Raw genomic sequence first — 17,280 nt, forward strand, 5'->3', positions numbered from 1 at the left:
CCAAACCGTCTTACCTCCCTATCAATAGGGTGAACATAATGAAATGTGTGTCTAAATTATAGTTTATTGTGTCGTATAACTCTCGTTCGTAGAGTTGAAATGGTATGCTCGCACTTTAAATTCTTGGCATTAAAATGGAAGCCAGCGTATAACAGTCAGCTGTCTGTTTCGATTCAGCTCAACACGTCGCAAGTGTCATGTGTTCGATTTTACTCGATATTCATAATCAGTTGCTGATATTTAAATTAACCACAGAAACTTGTGAATTGAGTGTTAGTTTACTGGCCAGGCAATATTTCTGACTTCCTGGGGGAATTGCAGCCGACACAATAAAAGTAATTGCCCTTCCCCAAATGCATGTCACATGTCATAGGGCCTGGTAGCATCAGCTAAGGTGTATGCTCCCTTGCAAAAGCGATCTTCGGGTTCAAGGCTTTAATTTTGTTGTATGAGTTTTAAGAAGCAGAATATAATACATATAATCCACACCCAAATAATAAAATATAATCCCGCCATCATTAGATAGTTTCTGGCATTAATTCCAGTGACCAGTAAAAGAAAGAATTCTCTTGAATGTAGTGCCTAAAAATCGCTCAACATTTCATGTGCCAAAAAGTCACTTCCGAATCTGGACGGCTAAACTATTGTTGAATTCGATATCAGTTTCGATATAAATCGAAGGATTTTGTGCCCTAGGGAAAAAAGTCGTTAAACGATGAGGTGATGAAGTATGGAACGTAAAAAATTACTTTCTGTCTCTGCTTTCCACCGATTGCCCAAACAGAGGAGAGAAGAACCAGGGTGATCACTACACTGTTGTACATAAGCTACATATGCTTTTGGGCAGTATATTTGGACGCAGAAACTAAGGGGAGACTAATTTCTTAGCGAAGACCACAATTTGTTCGCCGATATTCGCGTAAGTGTTGCGCCGTTCCAGTTGTGCCCCTCAACCCCCAATGTATTGTATGCCGCCGGAGCAAACCGCCCTGGACGCGTTGTAATCAGTCCATCAAAGATTTCCCGACATGAAGAGAAGGTGTATTCGGACGCCGTGATATTAATTTATACCGAAAGGAATCAATCACCCACGAATCAAGTTTTTACCATGAACACGCAAAGCTTGCGAATCATTTCATCTCCGGAATGTGCTCCCAGCCCTGTCTCAAAAGTTGTAGAATGGCGTAAAGGAGTTAGTGTAGTTAGTGTATGGGGAAGTTATTTGCAGACCAAAAAACTGCAGTATTGAAATACTATATGGACTCCTTTAAAGAAAAACTTCGCTTTGGTACTTATCGATAATCCGATTAATTGACTTTCGATCGAATGATTATTTTAAATATTTGATTCCATTATAATCGATCAAACAATGCTGATGGTTTCTAGGATATATGTAGTGATAGCTGGAGAGATTTATCGAAAATTTTCAAATATGTATGACTTTCAGGTGGAGGATAATAAATGTGAGATGAAGTTATGAATATGCTATATTATTTGGATTGAAGTTAGATTTGTCATAGTTCTTCAGTGCTTGGAGGAAAATACTGAAACACCTACAAAATCAAGTTTTATTCTTGAAAAGTCCTTGTAGTTTTAATCAGTCCTTTATCTGCTGACAGATTGGCAAATTAATTTATTCTTTCAAAGCAAGTGAGATGTATGGACGAAGTTTTTATGTTATTTAATGCTCCAAAGAATGTTCGTTCCATAGTTTTGATCTAGTATAGCTACTTTTCGAAAGTATTTCATATAACTGGTATTAATAGCGGTGAGTTCTCAAGCAGTAGGAAGGCAAATGGCTGTGCAAATTTAGTAAATTATTTCGACCTCATGCAGTCTAACCCCTTCTGGTTAAATTCAGAAGGCCTAGATCGTCATCTTGAAATTTTCAATCATGTGTTCTCATCTTTTAATGCGTCGCGACTGTCATACGCGTGGGGGATGGGAGCTGTCCCACAGCGGCAATTTCATCGTACCGCTCTCTACACACATTTGTTTTCACTCCAAAAATATTTCGTCTGTCATTTTGATAATATTCTCGTATTTATTCGCAGTAATTACGGGGGGTCATTAAAATGTTTCCCCCTTGAGTCGTGCACTCAAACGAAGGTATCCAAGGGGGTGGGGGACTGGTTTCTTCTTCGCGGGCAAACCCGAGATAAGGGCAAGCAGAGAGGGTGGGGAAGAGAACCCCTCCCCGCCCGCCCGCCCTTAAAAAAGATCGCTTAAGGATTCGCTTTTACGACTGCGTACCGACCGCGCGCGCTCTCTGGCGGGCGGGCAGGAGCAGCCCCATCCCCCACAGCTCACTTTGTAACGCACTCTGCCACCTTTTCTCCGGGTCGTAAAAAAAGCCATTTAACTGCAACATGGCAATCTTCGAGAAGCGATCGGAAACATTCCGGCCGCTCAATTTCGCCCATAAAGCAGTTGGCCCGGATAATTATCGGCCCACCTCCCCGCGACCCCTCCCTCCATCGGGGACTAAGTTTGATTGTGGCCCCAGTAGTTCTGGGAGGAGACGTTGGATCGTATTGATGGGTGGAGACGGAGGGTGGGGGCGCGTCTTCATGGGAACGCGTGAGAATGAGCGCGGTCGGCGGAATAAGGTTTTGTGGCCCGGACGCGACGCCCTCGATTTTCCGAATCGGCGTTCGGTAGAAAGATGTGCCGGCCTTCGCAACTCATTAACGGGCATAGTGACGATTGCGACTGCCGCCTAAGCGATGCGGATGAGTGTGCCTTTTAGTTGGAAAGTGTCGTAAAGGCGGTCCCGGCGAGAGAGCTTCCCGGCTTCCGTGGTCGGGAGTATGATGGAAGTATTTCTCTCCCCCTACCTCGATTAGCATCCCTCCATCCCTCGCCTCCCTCTCTGACTGACGGAGAGCCAATGCCATCACGACGGACTGAACGACGCGCGGGAAGCGCATGCGTCGCCGGAGGGAACGGGAGCTCTTGGGCCCCGTAGAGCGGCGGGAAATTTGACGTGTACTTCCTGATGAGCGGCTTCGTCCTCGTTAACCGTTTCCACGCTCATTTATGTCTGTGAAGAATAGTAATAATATGAAAACAGAAGTTGTTGCTCACCACACCATCCTTAAACAAACCTTGTCTAATGGCTTGATAACTAACTCGTGGACGAGAACATACAATATTTTGCTGATTTCTGAACATAAATCACCGCAAAATATTAGAGAGAGTTATTTATCCATGTGATAATTTTTCCTCGTCAAGAAGAAATTTTCCTCCTGAAGAAGACCAGTATGATATATTTGATAAATTGGGCATATTGCTTACCAGATGGTCAGAATGCATTCATTATAAAACAGGCAACTGCTGATAATTCAGTCAGATCTGATTTATTGTTAAATATTCAAAGTTTGCTAACTAGTAAAATGCCCTCTCTTACTCCCATCTTTCTTCTTATAGCTATGGTGCATGGCGTATAATTAAAATAACATTTTTTGTTGTTGGTTTTATTTGTCTTGATAATTGTTTTAGCTGTTTAGGAAATTTAGGGCCATTAGTAAAGGGGCCACTTGTACCCATGTTGGAATGCCATGGCAAAATGTGTAGCGAGGTGAGATAATTAAAAAAATACCTAATGGAATTACATACATTTAAACATAAGTTGGGGGAAAAGCATCATACTCTGAGCAGAAATCTATGAATTGAACAGTCACCCTGTTATATTTAGTTTTGATAATTTTTAAAACAAACAAAAGCTGATAAACTTCATCAAATCATGTTAATGCTTTTGATGAATGCACTGTTGATCAACATTGTGCTCTAGCTGTGTCACTGATCCATTAAGCGTAGATTATATGTTGCTGAGTTTATGTGAAAAACATAGAGTAAGTTTCTAAAATATGATCTTGAAGTGATGTAGCAATCTATCATCGTTATTAGCCAGCAAGTTCAGTGTGACTTTGTAGCTGCTCTCTCAAGCTGCCATCATCATTCTATTATTTTGTCATTCATTCATGATTCCATGTTTGGATATATTCCTTAACTTGTTCCTCACCTTATATCCCTTAGTTCCAAAAATCCTGGGGTCCTTTGATTGCTACCTTCCCTGAACTCTAATGCTCCAGGATTCACATAATTCATTTCCTACCTACCCTATCCTAGTCATCTCATCAGCATCTTCAATAAACTTCTCTTCGTGCACTCTTCAAAGAAATTTTCATTACCCATTCTTTTTATCCAGTCGATTTTTACCATAATTTTTGTAGCACAGTATTACAATCACTTGTACTTTTTTCTGCTTTTTTAATGCTTAATCTTTCGTGGCTTTAGAAAAGTAAATTTTCTAACTTCTTGCACCGCATGCCCTTGTGTTGGCTGGCCGAGTGTTGTCAGATGGGGAAGGTGTGGTGTGTATGAAGAAGGATATTGTGCAGGGAGGCAGCAACTGCTGGATGAAATAAACCTCAACCTCCTTCCATCCCTCCCCCCCTTCCCCACCCACCGCCCTTGCTGTTGGGGGAAGCCCTGGGAACCTTGAACAAAAATTTAACCCAGAGATTGGTGTGTCATTGCAACACTGCACCATCATACATATATACTTCCACACTAGTGTGCATTGGTGCACCACATTTAGAGTTACATCGTCAAAACTATTTTGACAATATGGCCTGTCACAGTATGGGATCCATCTCAATTAACTTTATGACTTTTTTCACATGAAGGAACATGTCTCTTATTATTAAACTGACCATGCACCACTTATATTTTTTAATTTATTGCTTAAATGTAAGTAAAGCACTTGAACTGTAATGATTTAGTAACATGTTAATAAATGTTTTGATTAAATTTTGTGATTACACCTATAAAATAATATAGAGAGTGTTAACTGATATTTATGTATAAAAATGGCTGTTATCTTAATTTTATGAGACATTTTCATTTACCTTCATGTGTAAATACAAACCTACTTTTTCAACCTTTACTATTTTTGTAAATGAAATTTTATTATTCAAAGTGTCTCAGGCTTATTTCTTTGTAAACTTTAGGGCAGGGACAGAATGGACAAGGGATTGAAAGAAACACTTGTAATTTGACTTTATCCATCCCTACCCATTTTGTAAGTGGAAATAAAATGGTGGAAGGTACAAATGTTTCTTTTTGTTTCTTTTCCAAAATTTAATAGGTATTTTCATGTTTCATGTGCTCCATTTTGAACAAATGTAAAATTGTATTGGATTTTTCCAGAGAAACAGTATATGTGATTTAAAATGATTTTTATCTTTGTTTACTTTATGTGGATCAGGTAATAGACTGTAAAAGTTTGAGTGATACTGGTAATTGGTTGTTTTAGCTGACAAATGATTTGAATGTTTGTTTATTCTTTTCATATAAATCACTTGTTAGTTTAAGAGTACTTGACATGTGAAATTCAGTGCTTACGCCAATGCTAGGAATTCAAAATGCTAGGCTGAATGGACGTAAGGGGTGTACCTTAAAGGGATTCCAGATCACTGCCGTGAAAACTCTCCAGGACATTAATAGCATTCTATATATTGTCCAGTTTTTCCTGTATTATTCTAATTCATGCTTCCCACGTCTGGGCTCATCAAAGGGGCTGTGTTTCCTCTTATATCTAAGCTACTCATGACTCCAATGGCAAATGTCACTTCAATGAAGCCATCAAATCACATGTCTCAGAACTCCATGAATTTTGTTGTGGCTAAATACCCCCAACCTGAGAATAGATCCTCTGTAAAATTATGGCCTCCTACATGGAATGATATCTGAAATATGGCTGTTTGAATTTTAGGCAAAGCTGCTTAGCACAGTTGTGGTACATGTAGTATTTCATTCATTACTCAACTTTTATTGAACGAACAATTCTGAAACTTTTTCTATTACAAAGCATGGAGTTCAAATCTCAGAGCTGTCTTTCATTTATATTTAAATGAATTATTACCACTGCATTGAATTAATTTGTGCATAAAATGACACAATTTACTGAAAAGGGAATGTTGGTTTTGACTTTACTCCTAAAGCATCTTGCATTTAGTGATCCTTCATACATGGACAAACATTTCAGGAAAAAATCAAGTCTTGTGGTACATGCATGGGAAATACTATATATGTTATTACCCATGAAAAACTCGTATTAGTTCTTCAATGTAGGTGTTAATTTCATGAAGTATAAATTCAAAGTTTAATTAATATGAGCAAGTTTTTTATCGCTAGGAATAAGGTGCATTACACAATACCAACTCCAGTGTTATAATTCACGGTCAATACTAGCTAAAAGGCATGCAAAACACAGAAATGTGTGAGAATGCACCTCACTTATATGATTAACCTGATTCAAGTCACAAACAGGATTTGCCTGATTCAAAGAGTTAATTATTACACATTTGGAACATCACTGTACACATATGACGAAAATTATGCCAAATTTTTACTTAGCATTCAAAAAATATTTTACTTTTAAAAGTTGCATGGGTCAATTTTGACAGTTTAGAAAAATGTCATTTCATTTCAAATTGATATTTTTTATTTGGAAATGGAAATCATTCAATGCAGTAAAAAAATGTGACTAAAATATAGGTGTTAATCAAAGGACTAGAATTCAAAATTGGCCTTAGATATGTATCACAATACATACTGAACTTCAATTATATTTGTTTACTCCTACTAATCATACACATAAGTAATAAAGTAAGTAAAATATCACAATAAAAACAGTAAAAATTGGGCGCCCTGTCTTGTGCTCACAATTCAGATTGTTTATTTTTCAGCCTAAATCATGGCATGGTCGTACACCTAATTCTTAATATTTTTGTCAGCAGTTCTTGGACTGAACAGTTTCTCAACATACTTTCTCAGTACGAGTCATTTTTACCTTCAGAAGGTAATAATTTCTTCTAGAAATATATGTCACTGGGGTAGTAAGTACATAAAGTAAATGTCTAAATGGAACTCAACCAACATCATCTCAAATAGACCAAGTAAAAGGAGGTCAAGACCCTTGGGGGATCATCAATCCCACAGAAATATCGCCTTCATTGAGATGAAGTGTCTCCACAAGGGCTATGTACCCTGAATATTGGATACACAAGAAATATATGAACCAGTTAACAAACCTTTGGTTAAATACACATGAATTTGATTGAAAAAAGTCATAAAAATTTTTTTCAAGTTCAATGTACTTTGCAGTAACTTTAGTGGCTAGCAAGCGTTTTAAAATGGTGAAGTTGAGTGTACCTGGGAGAATTTTTGTCCTGAAGTTTAAACCAACATTGGCTTTTTCATTAAATGAGTTTAACTGAAATGTACAATGGTGAATTCCCCTGAACTTCCCTTCTATCACTGTTCGGGTGAAATTCAGGTCTAAGATCTTGAGTAGGCAACTCCCTAACATCCATCAATGCAACCATTGAAGGGCTGTTAACTAGATTGTTGGCTTGTGAATATGTGCCTCAAATACACTTGTACCTTAGTCTAACATATCTGTTTTGCATTATTTCTCGTCCCTCCAGGAGCAGGCACAGTTGGCGCAAGGGGGAGTGGTGAGAGTCTCGCGAGGATCTTTCCAGGACTCATCACCGTCACCCGCTGGCTCGGAGGATGCTGCGGATTCAAGTGGCAACGAGGAGGCCCTGTCCCCTCCGGCGGCCTCACCCATTTCGGATGCAGTGGTGAAGGAGGAGGTGTGCCGGGGTGATGATGACGAGCCGCACAGGAGCACACCGGCCACGACAGCACCGGAATTTGTTACGGTGATGGCAGCAGCAAGGCCTCAGTTCATATCAGGTGTGCAAGTTTGACATTAGTAATAGAATAGACATTTGCAGTGCACCCCTATTTTTGTCTAGGGCATAAAGGGAGTTTGTCATGGATTTTTCCCAGGTAGTCAGTGTCTCTGTCTTGGGGCATGCAAACTGAAAGGCTGAGATAACATAAATTGAATTAAGTCAGACATGAGTTGATCTCTTAAACAAGACAGAATGTAAGCTTCTGAAGATGTTGAAAATTTTATGGCTATTTCTAATTAAAGCAGTGTTGACTTTAGGGATTCTCTGTCTGATTACAATGCATTTTATTCATTCAACTATCATGTAAGGCATTTATTTCCAAAACATAAAATGAAGAAAATTAAAAAAATATGCAGCAATCATTTACTACCTAGTTAAATCAGATTCCTACTAATTCTTCATTCCACATACTTCTTATATTTAATATATTTATTGTAGAAAATAGATTAGAAAATTCAGACTCCAACTAACTCTTAATAGCCTCTCCAATATTTTTCTATTATCCTAGAATTCCTCCTACTCTCTTCTTTCGTTTCTGTTACTTCTTTTCTTTCCAACGTTTCTTTATTCCTCTCTTTACCATTCTTCTCCTCACCACTATTTTGATGTTTGCTCATCCATTCTCCCTTTAATACCTCCCTCATTCTCCCTTCCCAGGTTTCAAGAGCCCTGCAAGTTTTTTCTGAACATCTTTCTATGCTTTGACTTGTATACTGTATGATCAATTACAAGTGAACACTACTTGTGTGGTTGTTCTGCTAATTGATTTTAAGTGTGTACAGAGATGAGCCATGTAAATTAATTTCTTGATATATCAGCATCCAGCGGGATAGTTCAATTGCTGTTGATTTTTTCACTGAAACACTTACTATTAGTTTTCAACCACAATCTTGTGGCTGTTTACTGTGAATATCTGCATTTTTTTTTAATTTAAAGTCATTTTTATGGTCTTTGATATCCATGTTGGGATTTAATTAAGATCTTTCAGGGCACATTATTAGTGTGTTTTATTAATTATTGTGACAACTTATAATTTTTATACTAAAGGGGAACACATGTGAGTGTGAACAAGTTTGAAAACTTTTTAACTTGTCACCTTCACCCCGTATCCCTCAGAAAAATTGAGTGTACCTTTACATAGGATTAAAATCTGTCCTATGTTGTATATAATAAATATTTGCTGAACTATACAACATATGCATGTTGGCATAATCATTAATTACGATAGTTAAAGTAATTCCAGATGAGTTCAGGTGGGTCATAAGTTCATCTGAGGTCTTGTAAGAGCATTGCTTATCTAAATTCCTCATGTATATTTACACAGTCAAACAAGTGATGCAGTGATTTTAAAAAGGTATATTTATAGCTGAAGTAAAGAGCCTAATAATAATTACTTTCTCACAACTTTGTTTATACTTTGTTATTTATTTCATTTCATTAATTTGGAAATGGCACTATTGAAAGAGGATATGTTTAGGTTAATACCAAAGTAGATTAGTTATTTGATAATAGAAGTGTTATTTTATATTCTGTTAGTAATATTCTACAGCTGATTACTGTATTATAATATGTAATTTAAGAATTAGATTGCATGTTAGCATTGACATTGTGTTTATGTTACAATTGTAAATCCCTCTAGGGAAATGTTGGAATACAGTCCTCGGTCCCTTTAATTATTTATGTTTCATTTTAAATATCCCTTTTTGAACTGTTGTCCTGGATAAAATGTTATGGACATGTGGTAAGAAAGCCCATGAAATTGTCACAATGTGAATGAATTAAGAATATAATAATTAAGAAACTGGGCAATTGCAGTGTCCATGCATCACACATTCCATTTTTAAGTCTCTTATTATCCTGGATCCTTTGGGAATTTAATCATGTGTTTGTACAATCCTGTGACCTTCCATTTTGCTGAAACCTGAATACTTAAAAATATCTGCAAACGTGGGTAATCAAAAACTGGAATGTAATAATTTAAAGATAGTAAACTCGAAAGCTGTTGATCCAAACGACACATATATACGTACAAACTCCTTTTTGTAGGGTTTCCATGCATCTCATTTGGTGCAAAATATAAGAAGAGCGCTTGCATTCAGCTAATTCATTATTAACCCTCTTAGTGCGGCGGGCCGATATATCGGCTCTTGCGTAGGCTATTGTTTAAATCGCTGTAACCTATGGTTTTTTATTCAATAATTTATGGTTTTTGTGCTATCGATAGATTGAATTCCATAGAATTACGTAATTAATTTTTTAATTTTTTATTAGCAATTTTAAATGCTTTTCAAAAAGTATAACTCTTACTATAATTTTTCGTTCAGTTTTGTACATGTCGGGAAGCTCAGCCTAATTGTTTGCTTGTTTTTTTTTTTCTGAGTGGTCTTTCCACTATGAAAAGCCACTGAAAGGCTGCTAATCTGTTTTCATCTGTAATCTCTTGAATGTGTTGTGGTGTCGTGGTGTTGATATATATATATGATATATGGTCCACATCATCCCCAACTAACCTTAAATCCCTTGATTGCATCTCTCACTTCTTTACCAAAATAGTCAAACACCGAGTCCCACATTACCGCAATATGTCCTCAAATGCTGTTCTGTCTTCCCTATCCATTTCTAGTCCCCAAAGCTGCAGACTTAAAGCTGATTTAAAACTCCTCTACAAAACCCTAAACTCGGCTATTGATTGCCCTGAACTGCTATCTTTCTTTGACTTCAGAATACCTACCCGATCCACCCGCACCCACTCCCTACTCCATCTCCCTATTCCTAGAATATCTCTCACCAAGCGCTCACTGTTATTTCGCCTCTCCTCCCTTCTAAATTCACTCCCTCACACTGTCGACCCCTTTAACCTATCATGCAAAAACTTCACCACCCAAGCTTTATCTCACCTTTCAGTAAATTAAACTTTTCCCCGGTCCATGCTTGGTTCTCGTTGTTATTGTTATACTGTTATTGTCTTTTGTCCTCTTTTATGTTTGTTATATTTTTCACTGTAAATTGGCGCCACTGCTGTATGTGAACAATGTTTTAAAATAAAATAAAAAATAAAATATAGCTGCTTATTCAGACTTAGTTGAGACGATGGAAATGAGAACACTGCTTTGTAATCATTTTGGTTTCTCTTGCCGTCCATCCTATCTAATCAATTGCGCCCTGTGTAATGGATTACATTGTCAGCAGTTCTCTGTGAGTTAGAACTTGGTTTTTTTCTGCCTTTAGATTGTAAGCACATGGCCGCAGTCTCAAGGAAAGGGGAAAAGTCCCAATTTGACTCAGTGAGATCAGCCTTTTCAACAAAATCGAACTAGCAGAGGCTGACAAAAAAATTTGCAATTCACTAGTTTTTCTTTATTTATTTATAATATTTTCTGCATGTCTTTTTGATTCCTTATTATATTTAAATATCGTAGTTTCATTGAAAAATGTTTTTAAAAAAATATTAGTTTTGTGTCTAAAAATCGAAATATAATTGCTAGAAAAATATTCTTCAAATTTATGATACTGTAGTAATTACATTTATTTTTCAGATAATGTAAATGTATTACATCATTATTAACTACAATATTATATTTTAAAATAAAAAAACTGCATATGGATATCTAAACAAATAACTTCATAATGTTTTTTTTTTCTAAGGTGATACATTTTCTTAAATTACCCTTCGCACTTCTCACTAGTACCCCTGAAATCCCCGCCGCACTAAGAGGGTTAAAAATTATAGATGTGACCTCAAAAATTCGAATATTATGAATTCTCAAGGTAAATCCTAATGTTCAGCAAGTGAGCTAGATTTCATTCCACAGAGCTGTAAAGTCTTCATATATCAATAATAAATTTGCACATCAAGTTAATTCTTATATTAAAATCAAATTAATTTTTCTCTCTTGTTCACTTTGTGTAACACAAACAAACTCCTCAGAGTACTGTACCATTTGGCCAGATGCCTGAATTAAACAATATTTTTTTTGTCCAGGCTTTTATTTAATTGAAAATTTGGTAGGTTATGGTAAATGGCTGTGCATTTATTAGGGTTTCAAATTGGATGTATTATACTTTGCCTTAAAATAATATTTGCTGTAATTTAATGCAATTTTAAACTTTTTTTGAGATATCAAGTTTTTATGACCAGATGGGTAACATATCACCTAAAAGCTGTCCAATTCCCTAATATATAAGAATTCATCTATCATGGAAAATATTTTCATGCATGAATAATTGGGAAATAGGTTAATTAAATTTTCTCCATATTTCCACCGGTCCAGAGCTTCATTTCTGCCTATGTTTCGTAGCCCCACTCATACATTCTCATAAGGAAGGGAGAACAGAGCTACCAAGTCTCAGGAATTCGGGAGCAGTCTCTTAAGATTAATCCTGGTGATCAAGGCCAAGAATGGCAATGAAATGTCAGTAGAATTTTCAGAAAGTAGAGTTTCTGACCCTAAAGAAACCCTAATATTTCATCCAGCTCATGTGCCATGAAAGAACCAACTCTCTCAAAAATTTGCGTTAAGGATTAACTCCAGGACTCCTATATCAATGGCTCTTATGTTGTGCATTTTTATATACCTAAAACTCTTTAAATTTGTAAACTCTGATACTTATCATAGTTGGTGATACATAATTTAAAAATATATGCCTCCAATATTATCTTAAGAGTAAAAAAACTTTCTAAATTAATGGCCAGCCAATGACACCTGGAAGCAAAATTGCATGTTTCTTGGAGATTTATTGATATGAACGACTAACTTCCCAAATGCCACTTCCCTCCCTTGCACCTGACCCCCCTCTTCCACCAATTTATTCATCTTACACTGATGAAGGAGGCTTGGAGGGGCAAAGGAATGTGTCGTGGACGATGTGTGACATGCATGTCTTTGATTTATCGCAGCTTCTGCAGCAGCACGAGTGATGAGCAGCGCTGGGTTTTCTTCACCAGCACCAGGTGTCCTCTACCAGACAGCCCAAGGAATGGTGTATGCAGCTCCCACTACTAGTGGCACCACAGCCACCCAGCTGATACCGTCCACCTCATCACCCCTGGCCAATGGTGCCACTGGGCTTATCCTCTCACTCGCCCCCTCACACCGTGCGTCAGAAGCAGCTGCTGCCTTGGGCACCTCAGGTGAGGTGGTGTGGTTCATGTGCTGAATAAATCACTCTTTAAACCCCTCCCTATTGAGGGTACAGCGGGTTATTTGTACAACTTAAGCCTTCTGTTTTCAGTATGTGTTGATAATAAACATAACTTTAAAGTTAGAGTAGAAGCAGGGACTGGGCTTCACGAATGAAATATCACTTTAACTAGGTAACAGGTGAAGAAGAGTATTTAACAAAGAGCTTAGTAGACTGAGAGAATCATATTGAAAGTCACCTGACAAATTATAGTACAAAAATTGAGCATCATTTAATCACAAAAAAACTAAACACTCTTTTTCATCTTCATCTTAATTGTGTATGACAAGTGAGACTCTGCTGTCTTCAAAAGTATATTCAATAAATTAAAAAAATAAGACCTACAAAATTCATGCCTATCTCTGCTCAATAAGGGGGGCTTTTATTTATTTATATTACAAAGCAGCTAAAAATGGCACGAAGGCTTTTACATTGGCTGACAGGCAAAACATATAATATACATTAAGAAAAATAAAGAGTAGGTGCAATAAATAATAATGAAAAATTAACAAAATAAATGTCAAAAACAGCTATAAGATAGCAGGAAAGCAAATATGCAAGCAGAGGGGGCTAAGTTACTATCTGGTGTTTAAGGTAGGAGATGAAAGCGATGACTGAGGAAGACAGGTCCAGGAATGAATAGGGAATCAAATGTAGCAGGGAGTTAATGGAATAGGCTTTGAGAAATCGAGAGATGGAAATTTAGAATCTGCATCAGACTCAAGTTATGTGTTGGTCAAGGGGAACACGTATTGAGAAAAGAGGAAGAAGGTCATTGGTATGGCGAGTCCCGTTAAAGATGCTATTTAAGAATTTCATATCACATAGCAATCGACAGCAGTAGAAATTGGAAATACCAAGGGATGAGAGTGTAAGGTCCCGGGGTGTATTTTTGAGAGAAGGGATATGATAACAGGAAATGGCATTAAAGAAATAAAGAGGTCTGTTGAGAAACTCGAAAGTAGTTAGGGAGGCGGTCGACCAGATTGGTGAACAGCACTCTATAATTGGGAGGACATAACAAAAAAACACCATTCCTAAGGGCAAGAGAATCACGAACATCAGTGTGGCGATAAAGTAGGCCGACTATTGCAATTGCTTTCCCAACAATCCTTTGAACGGGCTTGCAAAAGGTGAGCTTTGCGTCAAAAATTATACCTAAATCACAGTGAGAACTGACAGGTGGGATAGGGTTGTTCGAAAGAGTGTGTGAAAGTAAAAGTGGTTTGTGCTTTAAAGAGGTCATTATAGCTGATTTTGAGGGATTAGTGCATAACTGCTAATCGGAGCACAAAGCAGTGATGAAATTAAAAGCAGATTGTATGGAAACGGCATCAGATGGTCAATCAATTTGTGTGAAAATTTTGAAATTGTCTGCATAAAGCAAAATATTGCATCCAAGGGGACAACATAGCCAATAATGTCGTCTAATTAAAGTAAAAAGAGGAGAGGGCCAAGGACACTGCCCTGTGGTATCCCGGACAGTCCAGAAAGAAGAGTAGAGAAAATGCCATCAATGAAAACATTCTGTTGCGAGAGCTGAAACAGCTGCGCATTAAAGAAAGGAAAATGCCATGTATGTTGTACAAATGTTTGAGTTTATGGACCAGCAGGGAGTGGTTAATGGAGTCAAATGCTTTCGAGAAGTCAATATAGCAAACATCCAATTGTGAGTTAAGCTCAAAAGATTTTGTAATATGGCGATGTGTAACGGTGAGATTAGTGAGGCATGGTCCACCAGAGAGAAAGCCTTGCTGCTGGGGAGAGATTTAAGGGAGGATAAAGTGAAGAAGATGATCATGAATGATATGCTCGAAGATTATTGAAGCATAGGTGACATGGAGATCGGACAGTAGTTTTGAACTAAACATTTATGGCCAGATTTTAGTGTTGAAGTTACATTAGCAGTCTTCCATAGAGAAGAGAAGGTGCCACTGGAGAATAATCTGTTGAAAAGAATAGAGATCGGGATATAGAGTGATGAAGCAGTGGGGTTGAGAAAAAAAGAACTGATATGGTCGAATCCAGTTAATTTTGAAGAGGGTAACCTGGTTAAATAGTTCAAAACTTCCCGAGGATTAGCTGAGATAGGGGAGGAGGAGGATTGTGGCCAAACGGATTGAAGCTGTGGTGGTGGGGAGGTGGGAGAGGTAAGGTTGAAGTTATTGCAAAAGTAGTTGTAAAAAGCAGAGGGACGGTCACTACCCAGAAAGCACTCATCCTAATGGAAAACTGAAATTGGGATTCGATGTGACTTCTGTCTGGCATTAATTAGTGACCACAATCTTTTGGAGTTGTCCCAAATGCCCTCAGTTATTCCGTAAATATAGTTTTTGTAATCACGACGTAGGAGAAAGCACGTATGTCGAAGGGCCATAAACGAGGCATGGGCGTGAGGATAGTGGTGGTGCTTCCATAATTTCCAAGCCCTGAGTTAGTTTTTTTAGAGCGAGAGTCATTTCCGGTGAATGCCAGAGAGAGATCTCTCCTTCGAAACACGTCGCAAGGGGACAAAATCCACCATTCACAATCCACCAAAATCCACATTCAGGAGATCATAAAAGACATCCAGGCCATCCTTGGGTCTGCCGCACTCCTTCAGGTCCCAGAGGTTGAGGGGGAAGACATGGTTTATTGTGGCCCAGTCAGCTTTGTTCCAGGCTCTAGTGACCCTGGAGGGAGGTGATGATTGAGGGGGCAGGGAAAGGGGTAGTGTAAGGGTGCACTCTAGTGAGTCGTGGTCAGACAAGATGTTCATACCTGCCGCCACTGAGGAAAGTTGGAGGGAGGATATCACCAAGTCAAGTGTTGCCACATTTCTTGTGGGATAGAGGTCGCACTCCTCAAGCCCAAGTTCATTAATAAAGTATTCGATGAAATAATTGTCAATGAGGGAAACAGTACGGCCAGCAGTGCATGAAGACCACTGTATCGACAGATTGAAGTGTCCAAATAAAATCAAATCACCTGGCAAACAAACTTGGAAGACAAAATCAAAGAAGGTTTCGAGGGCTGTTAAACTGCTGTTTGGTGGATGATAGAAGCAACCGATGAAGAACTTCCTTAAATTGTTATCACAGCATTTCACTTCGATCTCAACCCTAAGAATTTCATTTCCATTCGATCCAAGGTCAGACCTTGAATTTGCTGGGAAGTTAGAGTCAATAGACGACAGGATGCCTCCACCATGTGAGTGCCATTCTCGTGTGAAAATTTGGTGGTTAGACACAAAATCCAATTCAAAATCTGATACTTGGTCGCTGAGCTAAGTTTCAGTTAGTGCAATCACTTAGAAAGGAGTGAGTTCAGCCATGTGAGTAGCTGTGGTCAAGAGCTTATTCTGCATGCTCCTAACATTCTTAAAGTAAAATTTACACATCGGATGAGGTTCAACTATCACATCATTAGCCAGTAGGACGAGAAATACCAGATGAAACCATAGCGAGGCTTGGTGCCCGTAATTCCTGGTGGTTAGGGAAAAGTGTGTGGAATTTGGCCAAGAGGTATAGCCAAGCTGTTGCTGGCAGGAGATGAATGGACAGCGGGGGAGAGAATGGACAGGAGTGAGGCCAAGAAGCAGAGCACAGGGTAACACAAATCTTCTTTTGGAGCACTGGAAACACGTTGAATGATGGTTGTGATTCTCTAAGCATTAGCTTTTAAATTTTTGAAAGTGTCCCTTAAAAGTAATGCAGCAGAGTATAAAACAAGTTCAAAGTTTATGTTAAAGAAGTTCCCCATATTAAAGAAATTAGGATGATTCACAACTACAAAAGATAAATAATACACACAATATTGAACACAGGCAGTTGCGATTAGATGCAACCTGGCCACTCATGTATATTGGTCAAAAAATGAGGAAATACTAGGACAGAGTGGAGGAATATGAAGCCTGTTTAAGGAAAGAAAATCCCTTTTGTAAAGTAGCATATTAGAATAATAAAGAACAGATAATAACAATTTTCCACTGTATAAGTTTAATTGTATGACCAGGTTTCAATGTATATCATCATCTTCAGGTCTGAAGATGATGTCATACATTGAAACCCAGTCGTACTATTTTTATATAATGGAAAATTGTTACTAGACCCCCGGGGATTGAGATGGTGCCGTGGCTACCTTACTGGCTTCCAACCCAGAAGGCCCGGGTTCAAATCCCGGCGGTGTTGAATATTTTTCAGAGGTATTTCGATCCCCACTTGAGGTGCTTTGTGGAGAGCACTTTGAGTGAGTACGCCATCCGTCGGATGGGACGTTAAGCTGCGTACCCCTTGGCGTCTTTTGTTAAGAGTAGGCTAATGCTGATGCCAGGTTTCTCTCCACCCTT

At 38.2% G+C, this 17,280-nt stretch overlaps 1 protein-coding gene across 3 annotated transcripts in view; it reads left to right on the forward strand.

The window, feature by feature from the left end:
• LOC139691357 (serum response factor-like) overlaps nucleotides 1-17,280 on the forward strand; it is a 66,086-nt gene that overhangs the window by 45,405 nt on the left and 3,401 nt on the right. For all 3 annotated transcript variants that reach the window (XM_071589142.1, XM_071589139.1, XM_071589140.1), the window contains exons 3-4: nucleotides 7,497-7,770; nucleotides 12,670-12,903. In XM_071589142.1, coding sequence (XP_071445243.1) covers nucleotides 7,497-7,770; nucleotides 12,670-12,903 — 508 coding nt within the window. The remainder of the gene's footprint in view (nucleotides 1-7,496; nucleotides 7,771-12,669; nucleotides 12,904-17,280) is intronic.

Source organism: Hetaerina americana, unplaced genomic scaffold, assembly GCF_022747635.1.
Source record: "Hetaerina americana unplaced genomic scaffold, ioHetAmer1.1.p SCAF_33, whole genome shotgun sequence".
NCBI lineage: Eukaryota > Metazoa > Arthropoda > Insecta > Odonata > Calopterygidae > Hetaerina > Hetaerina americana.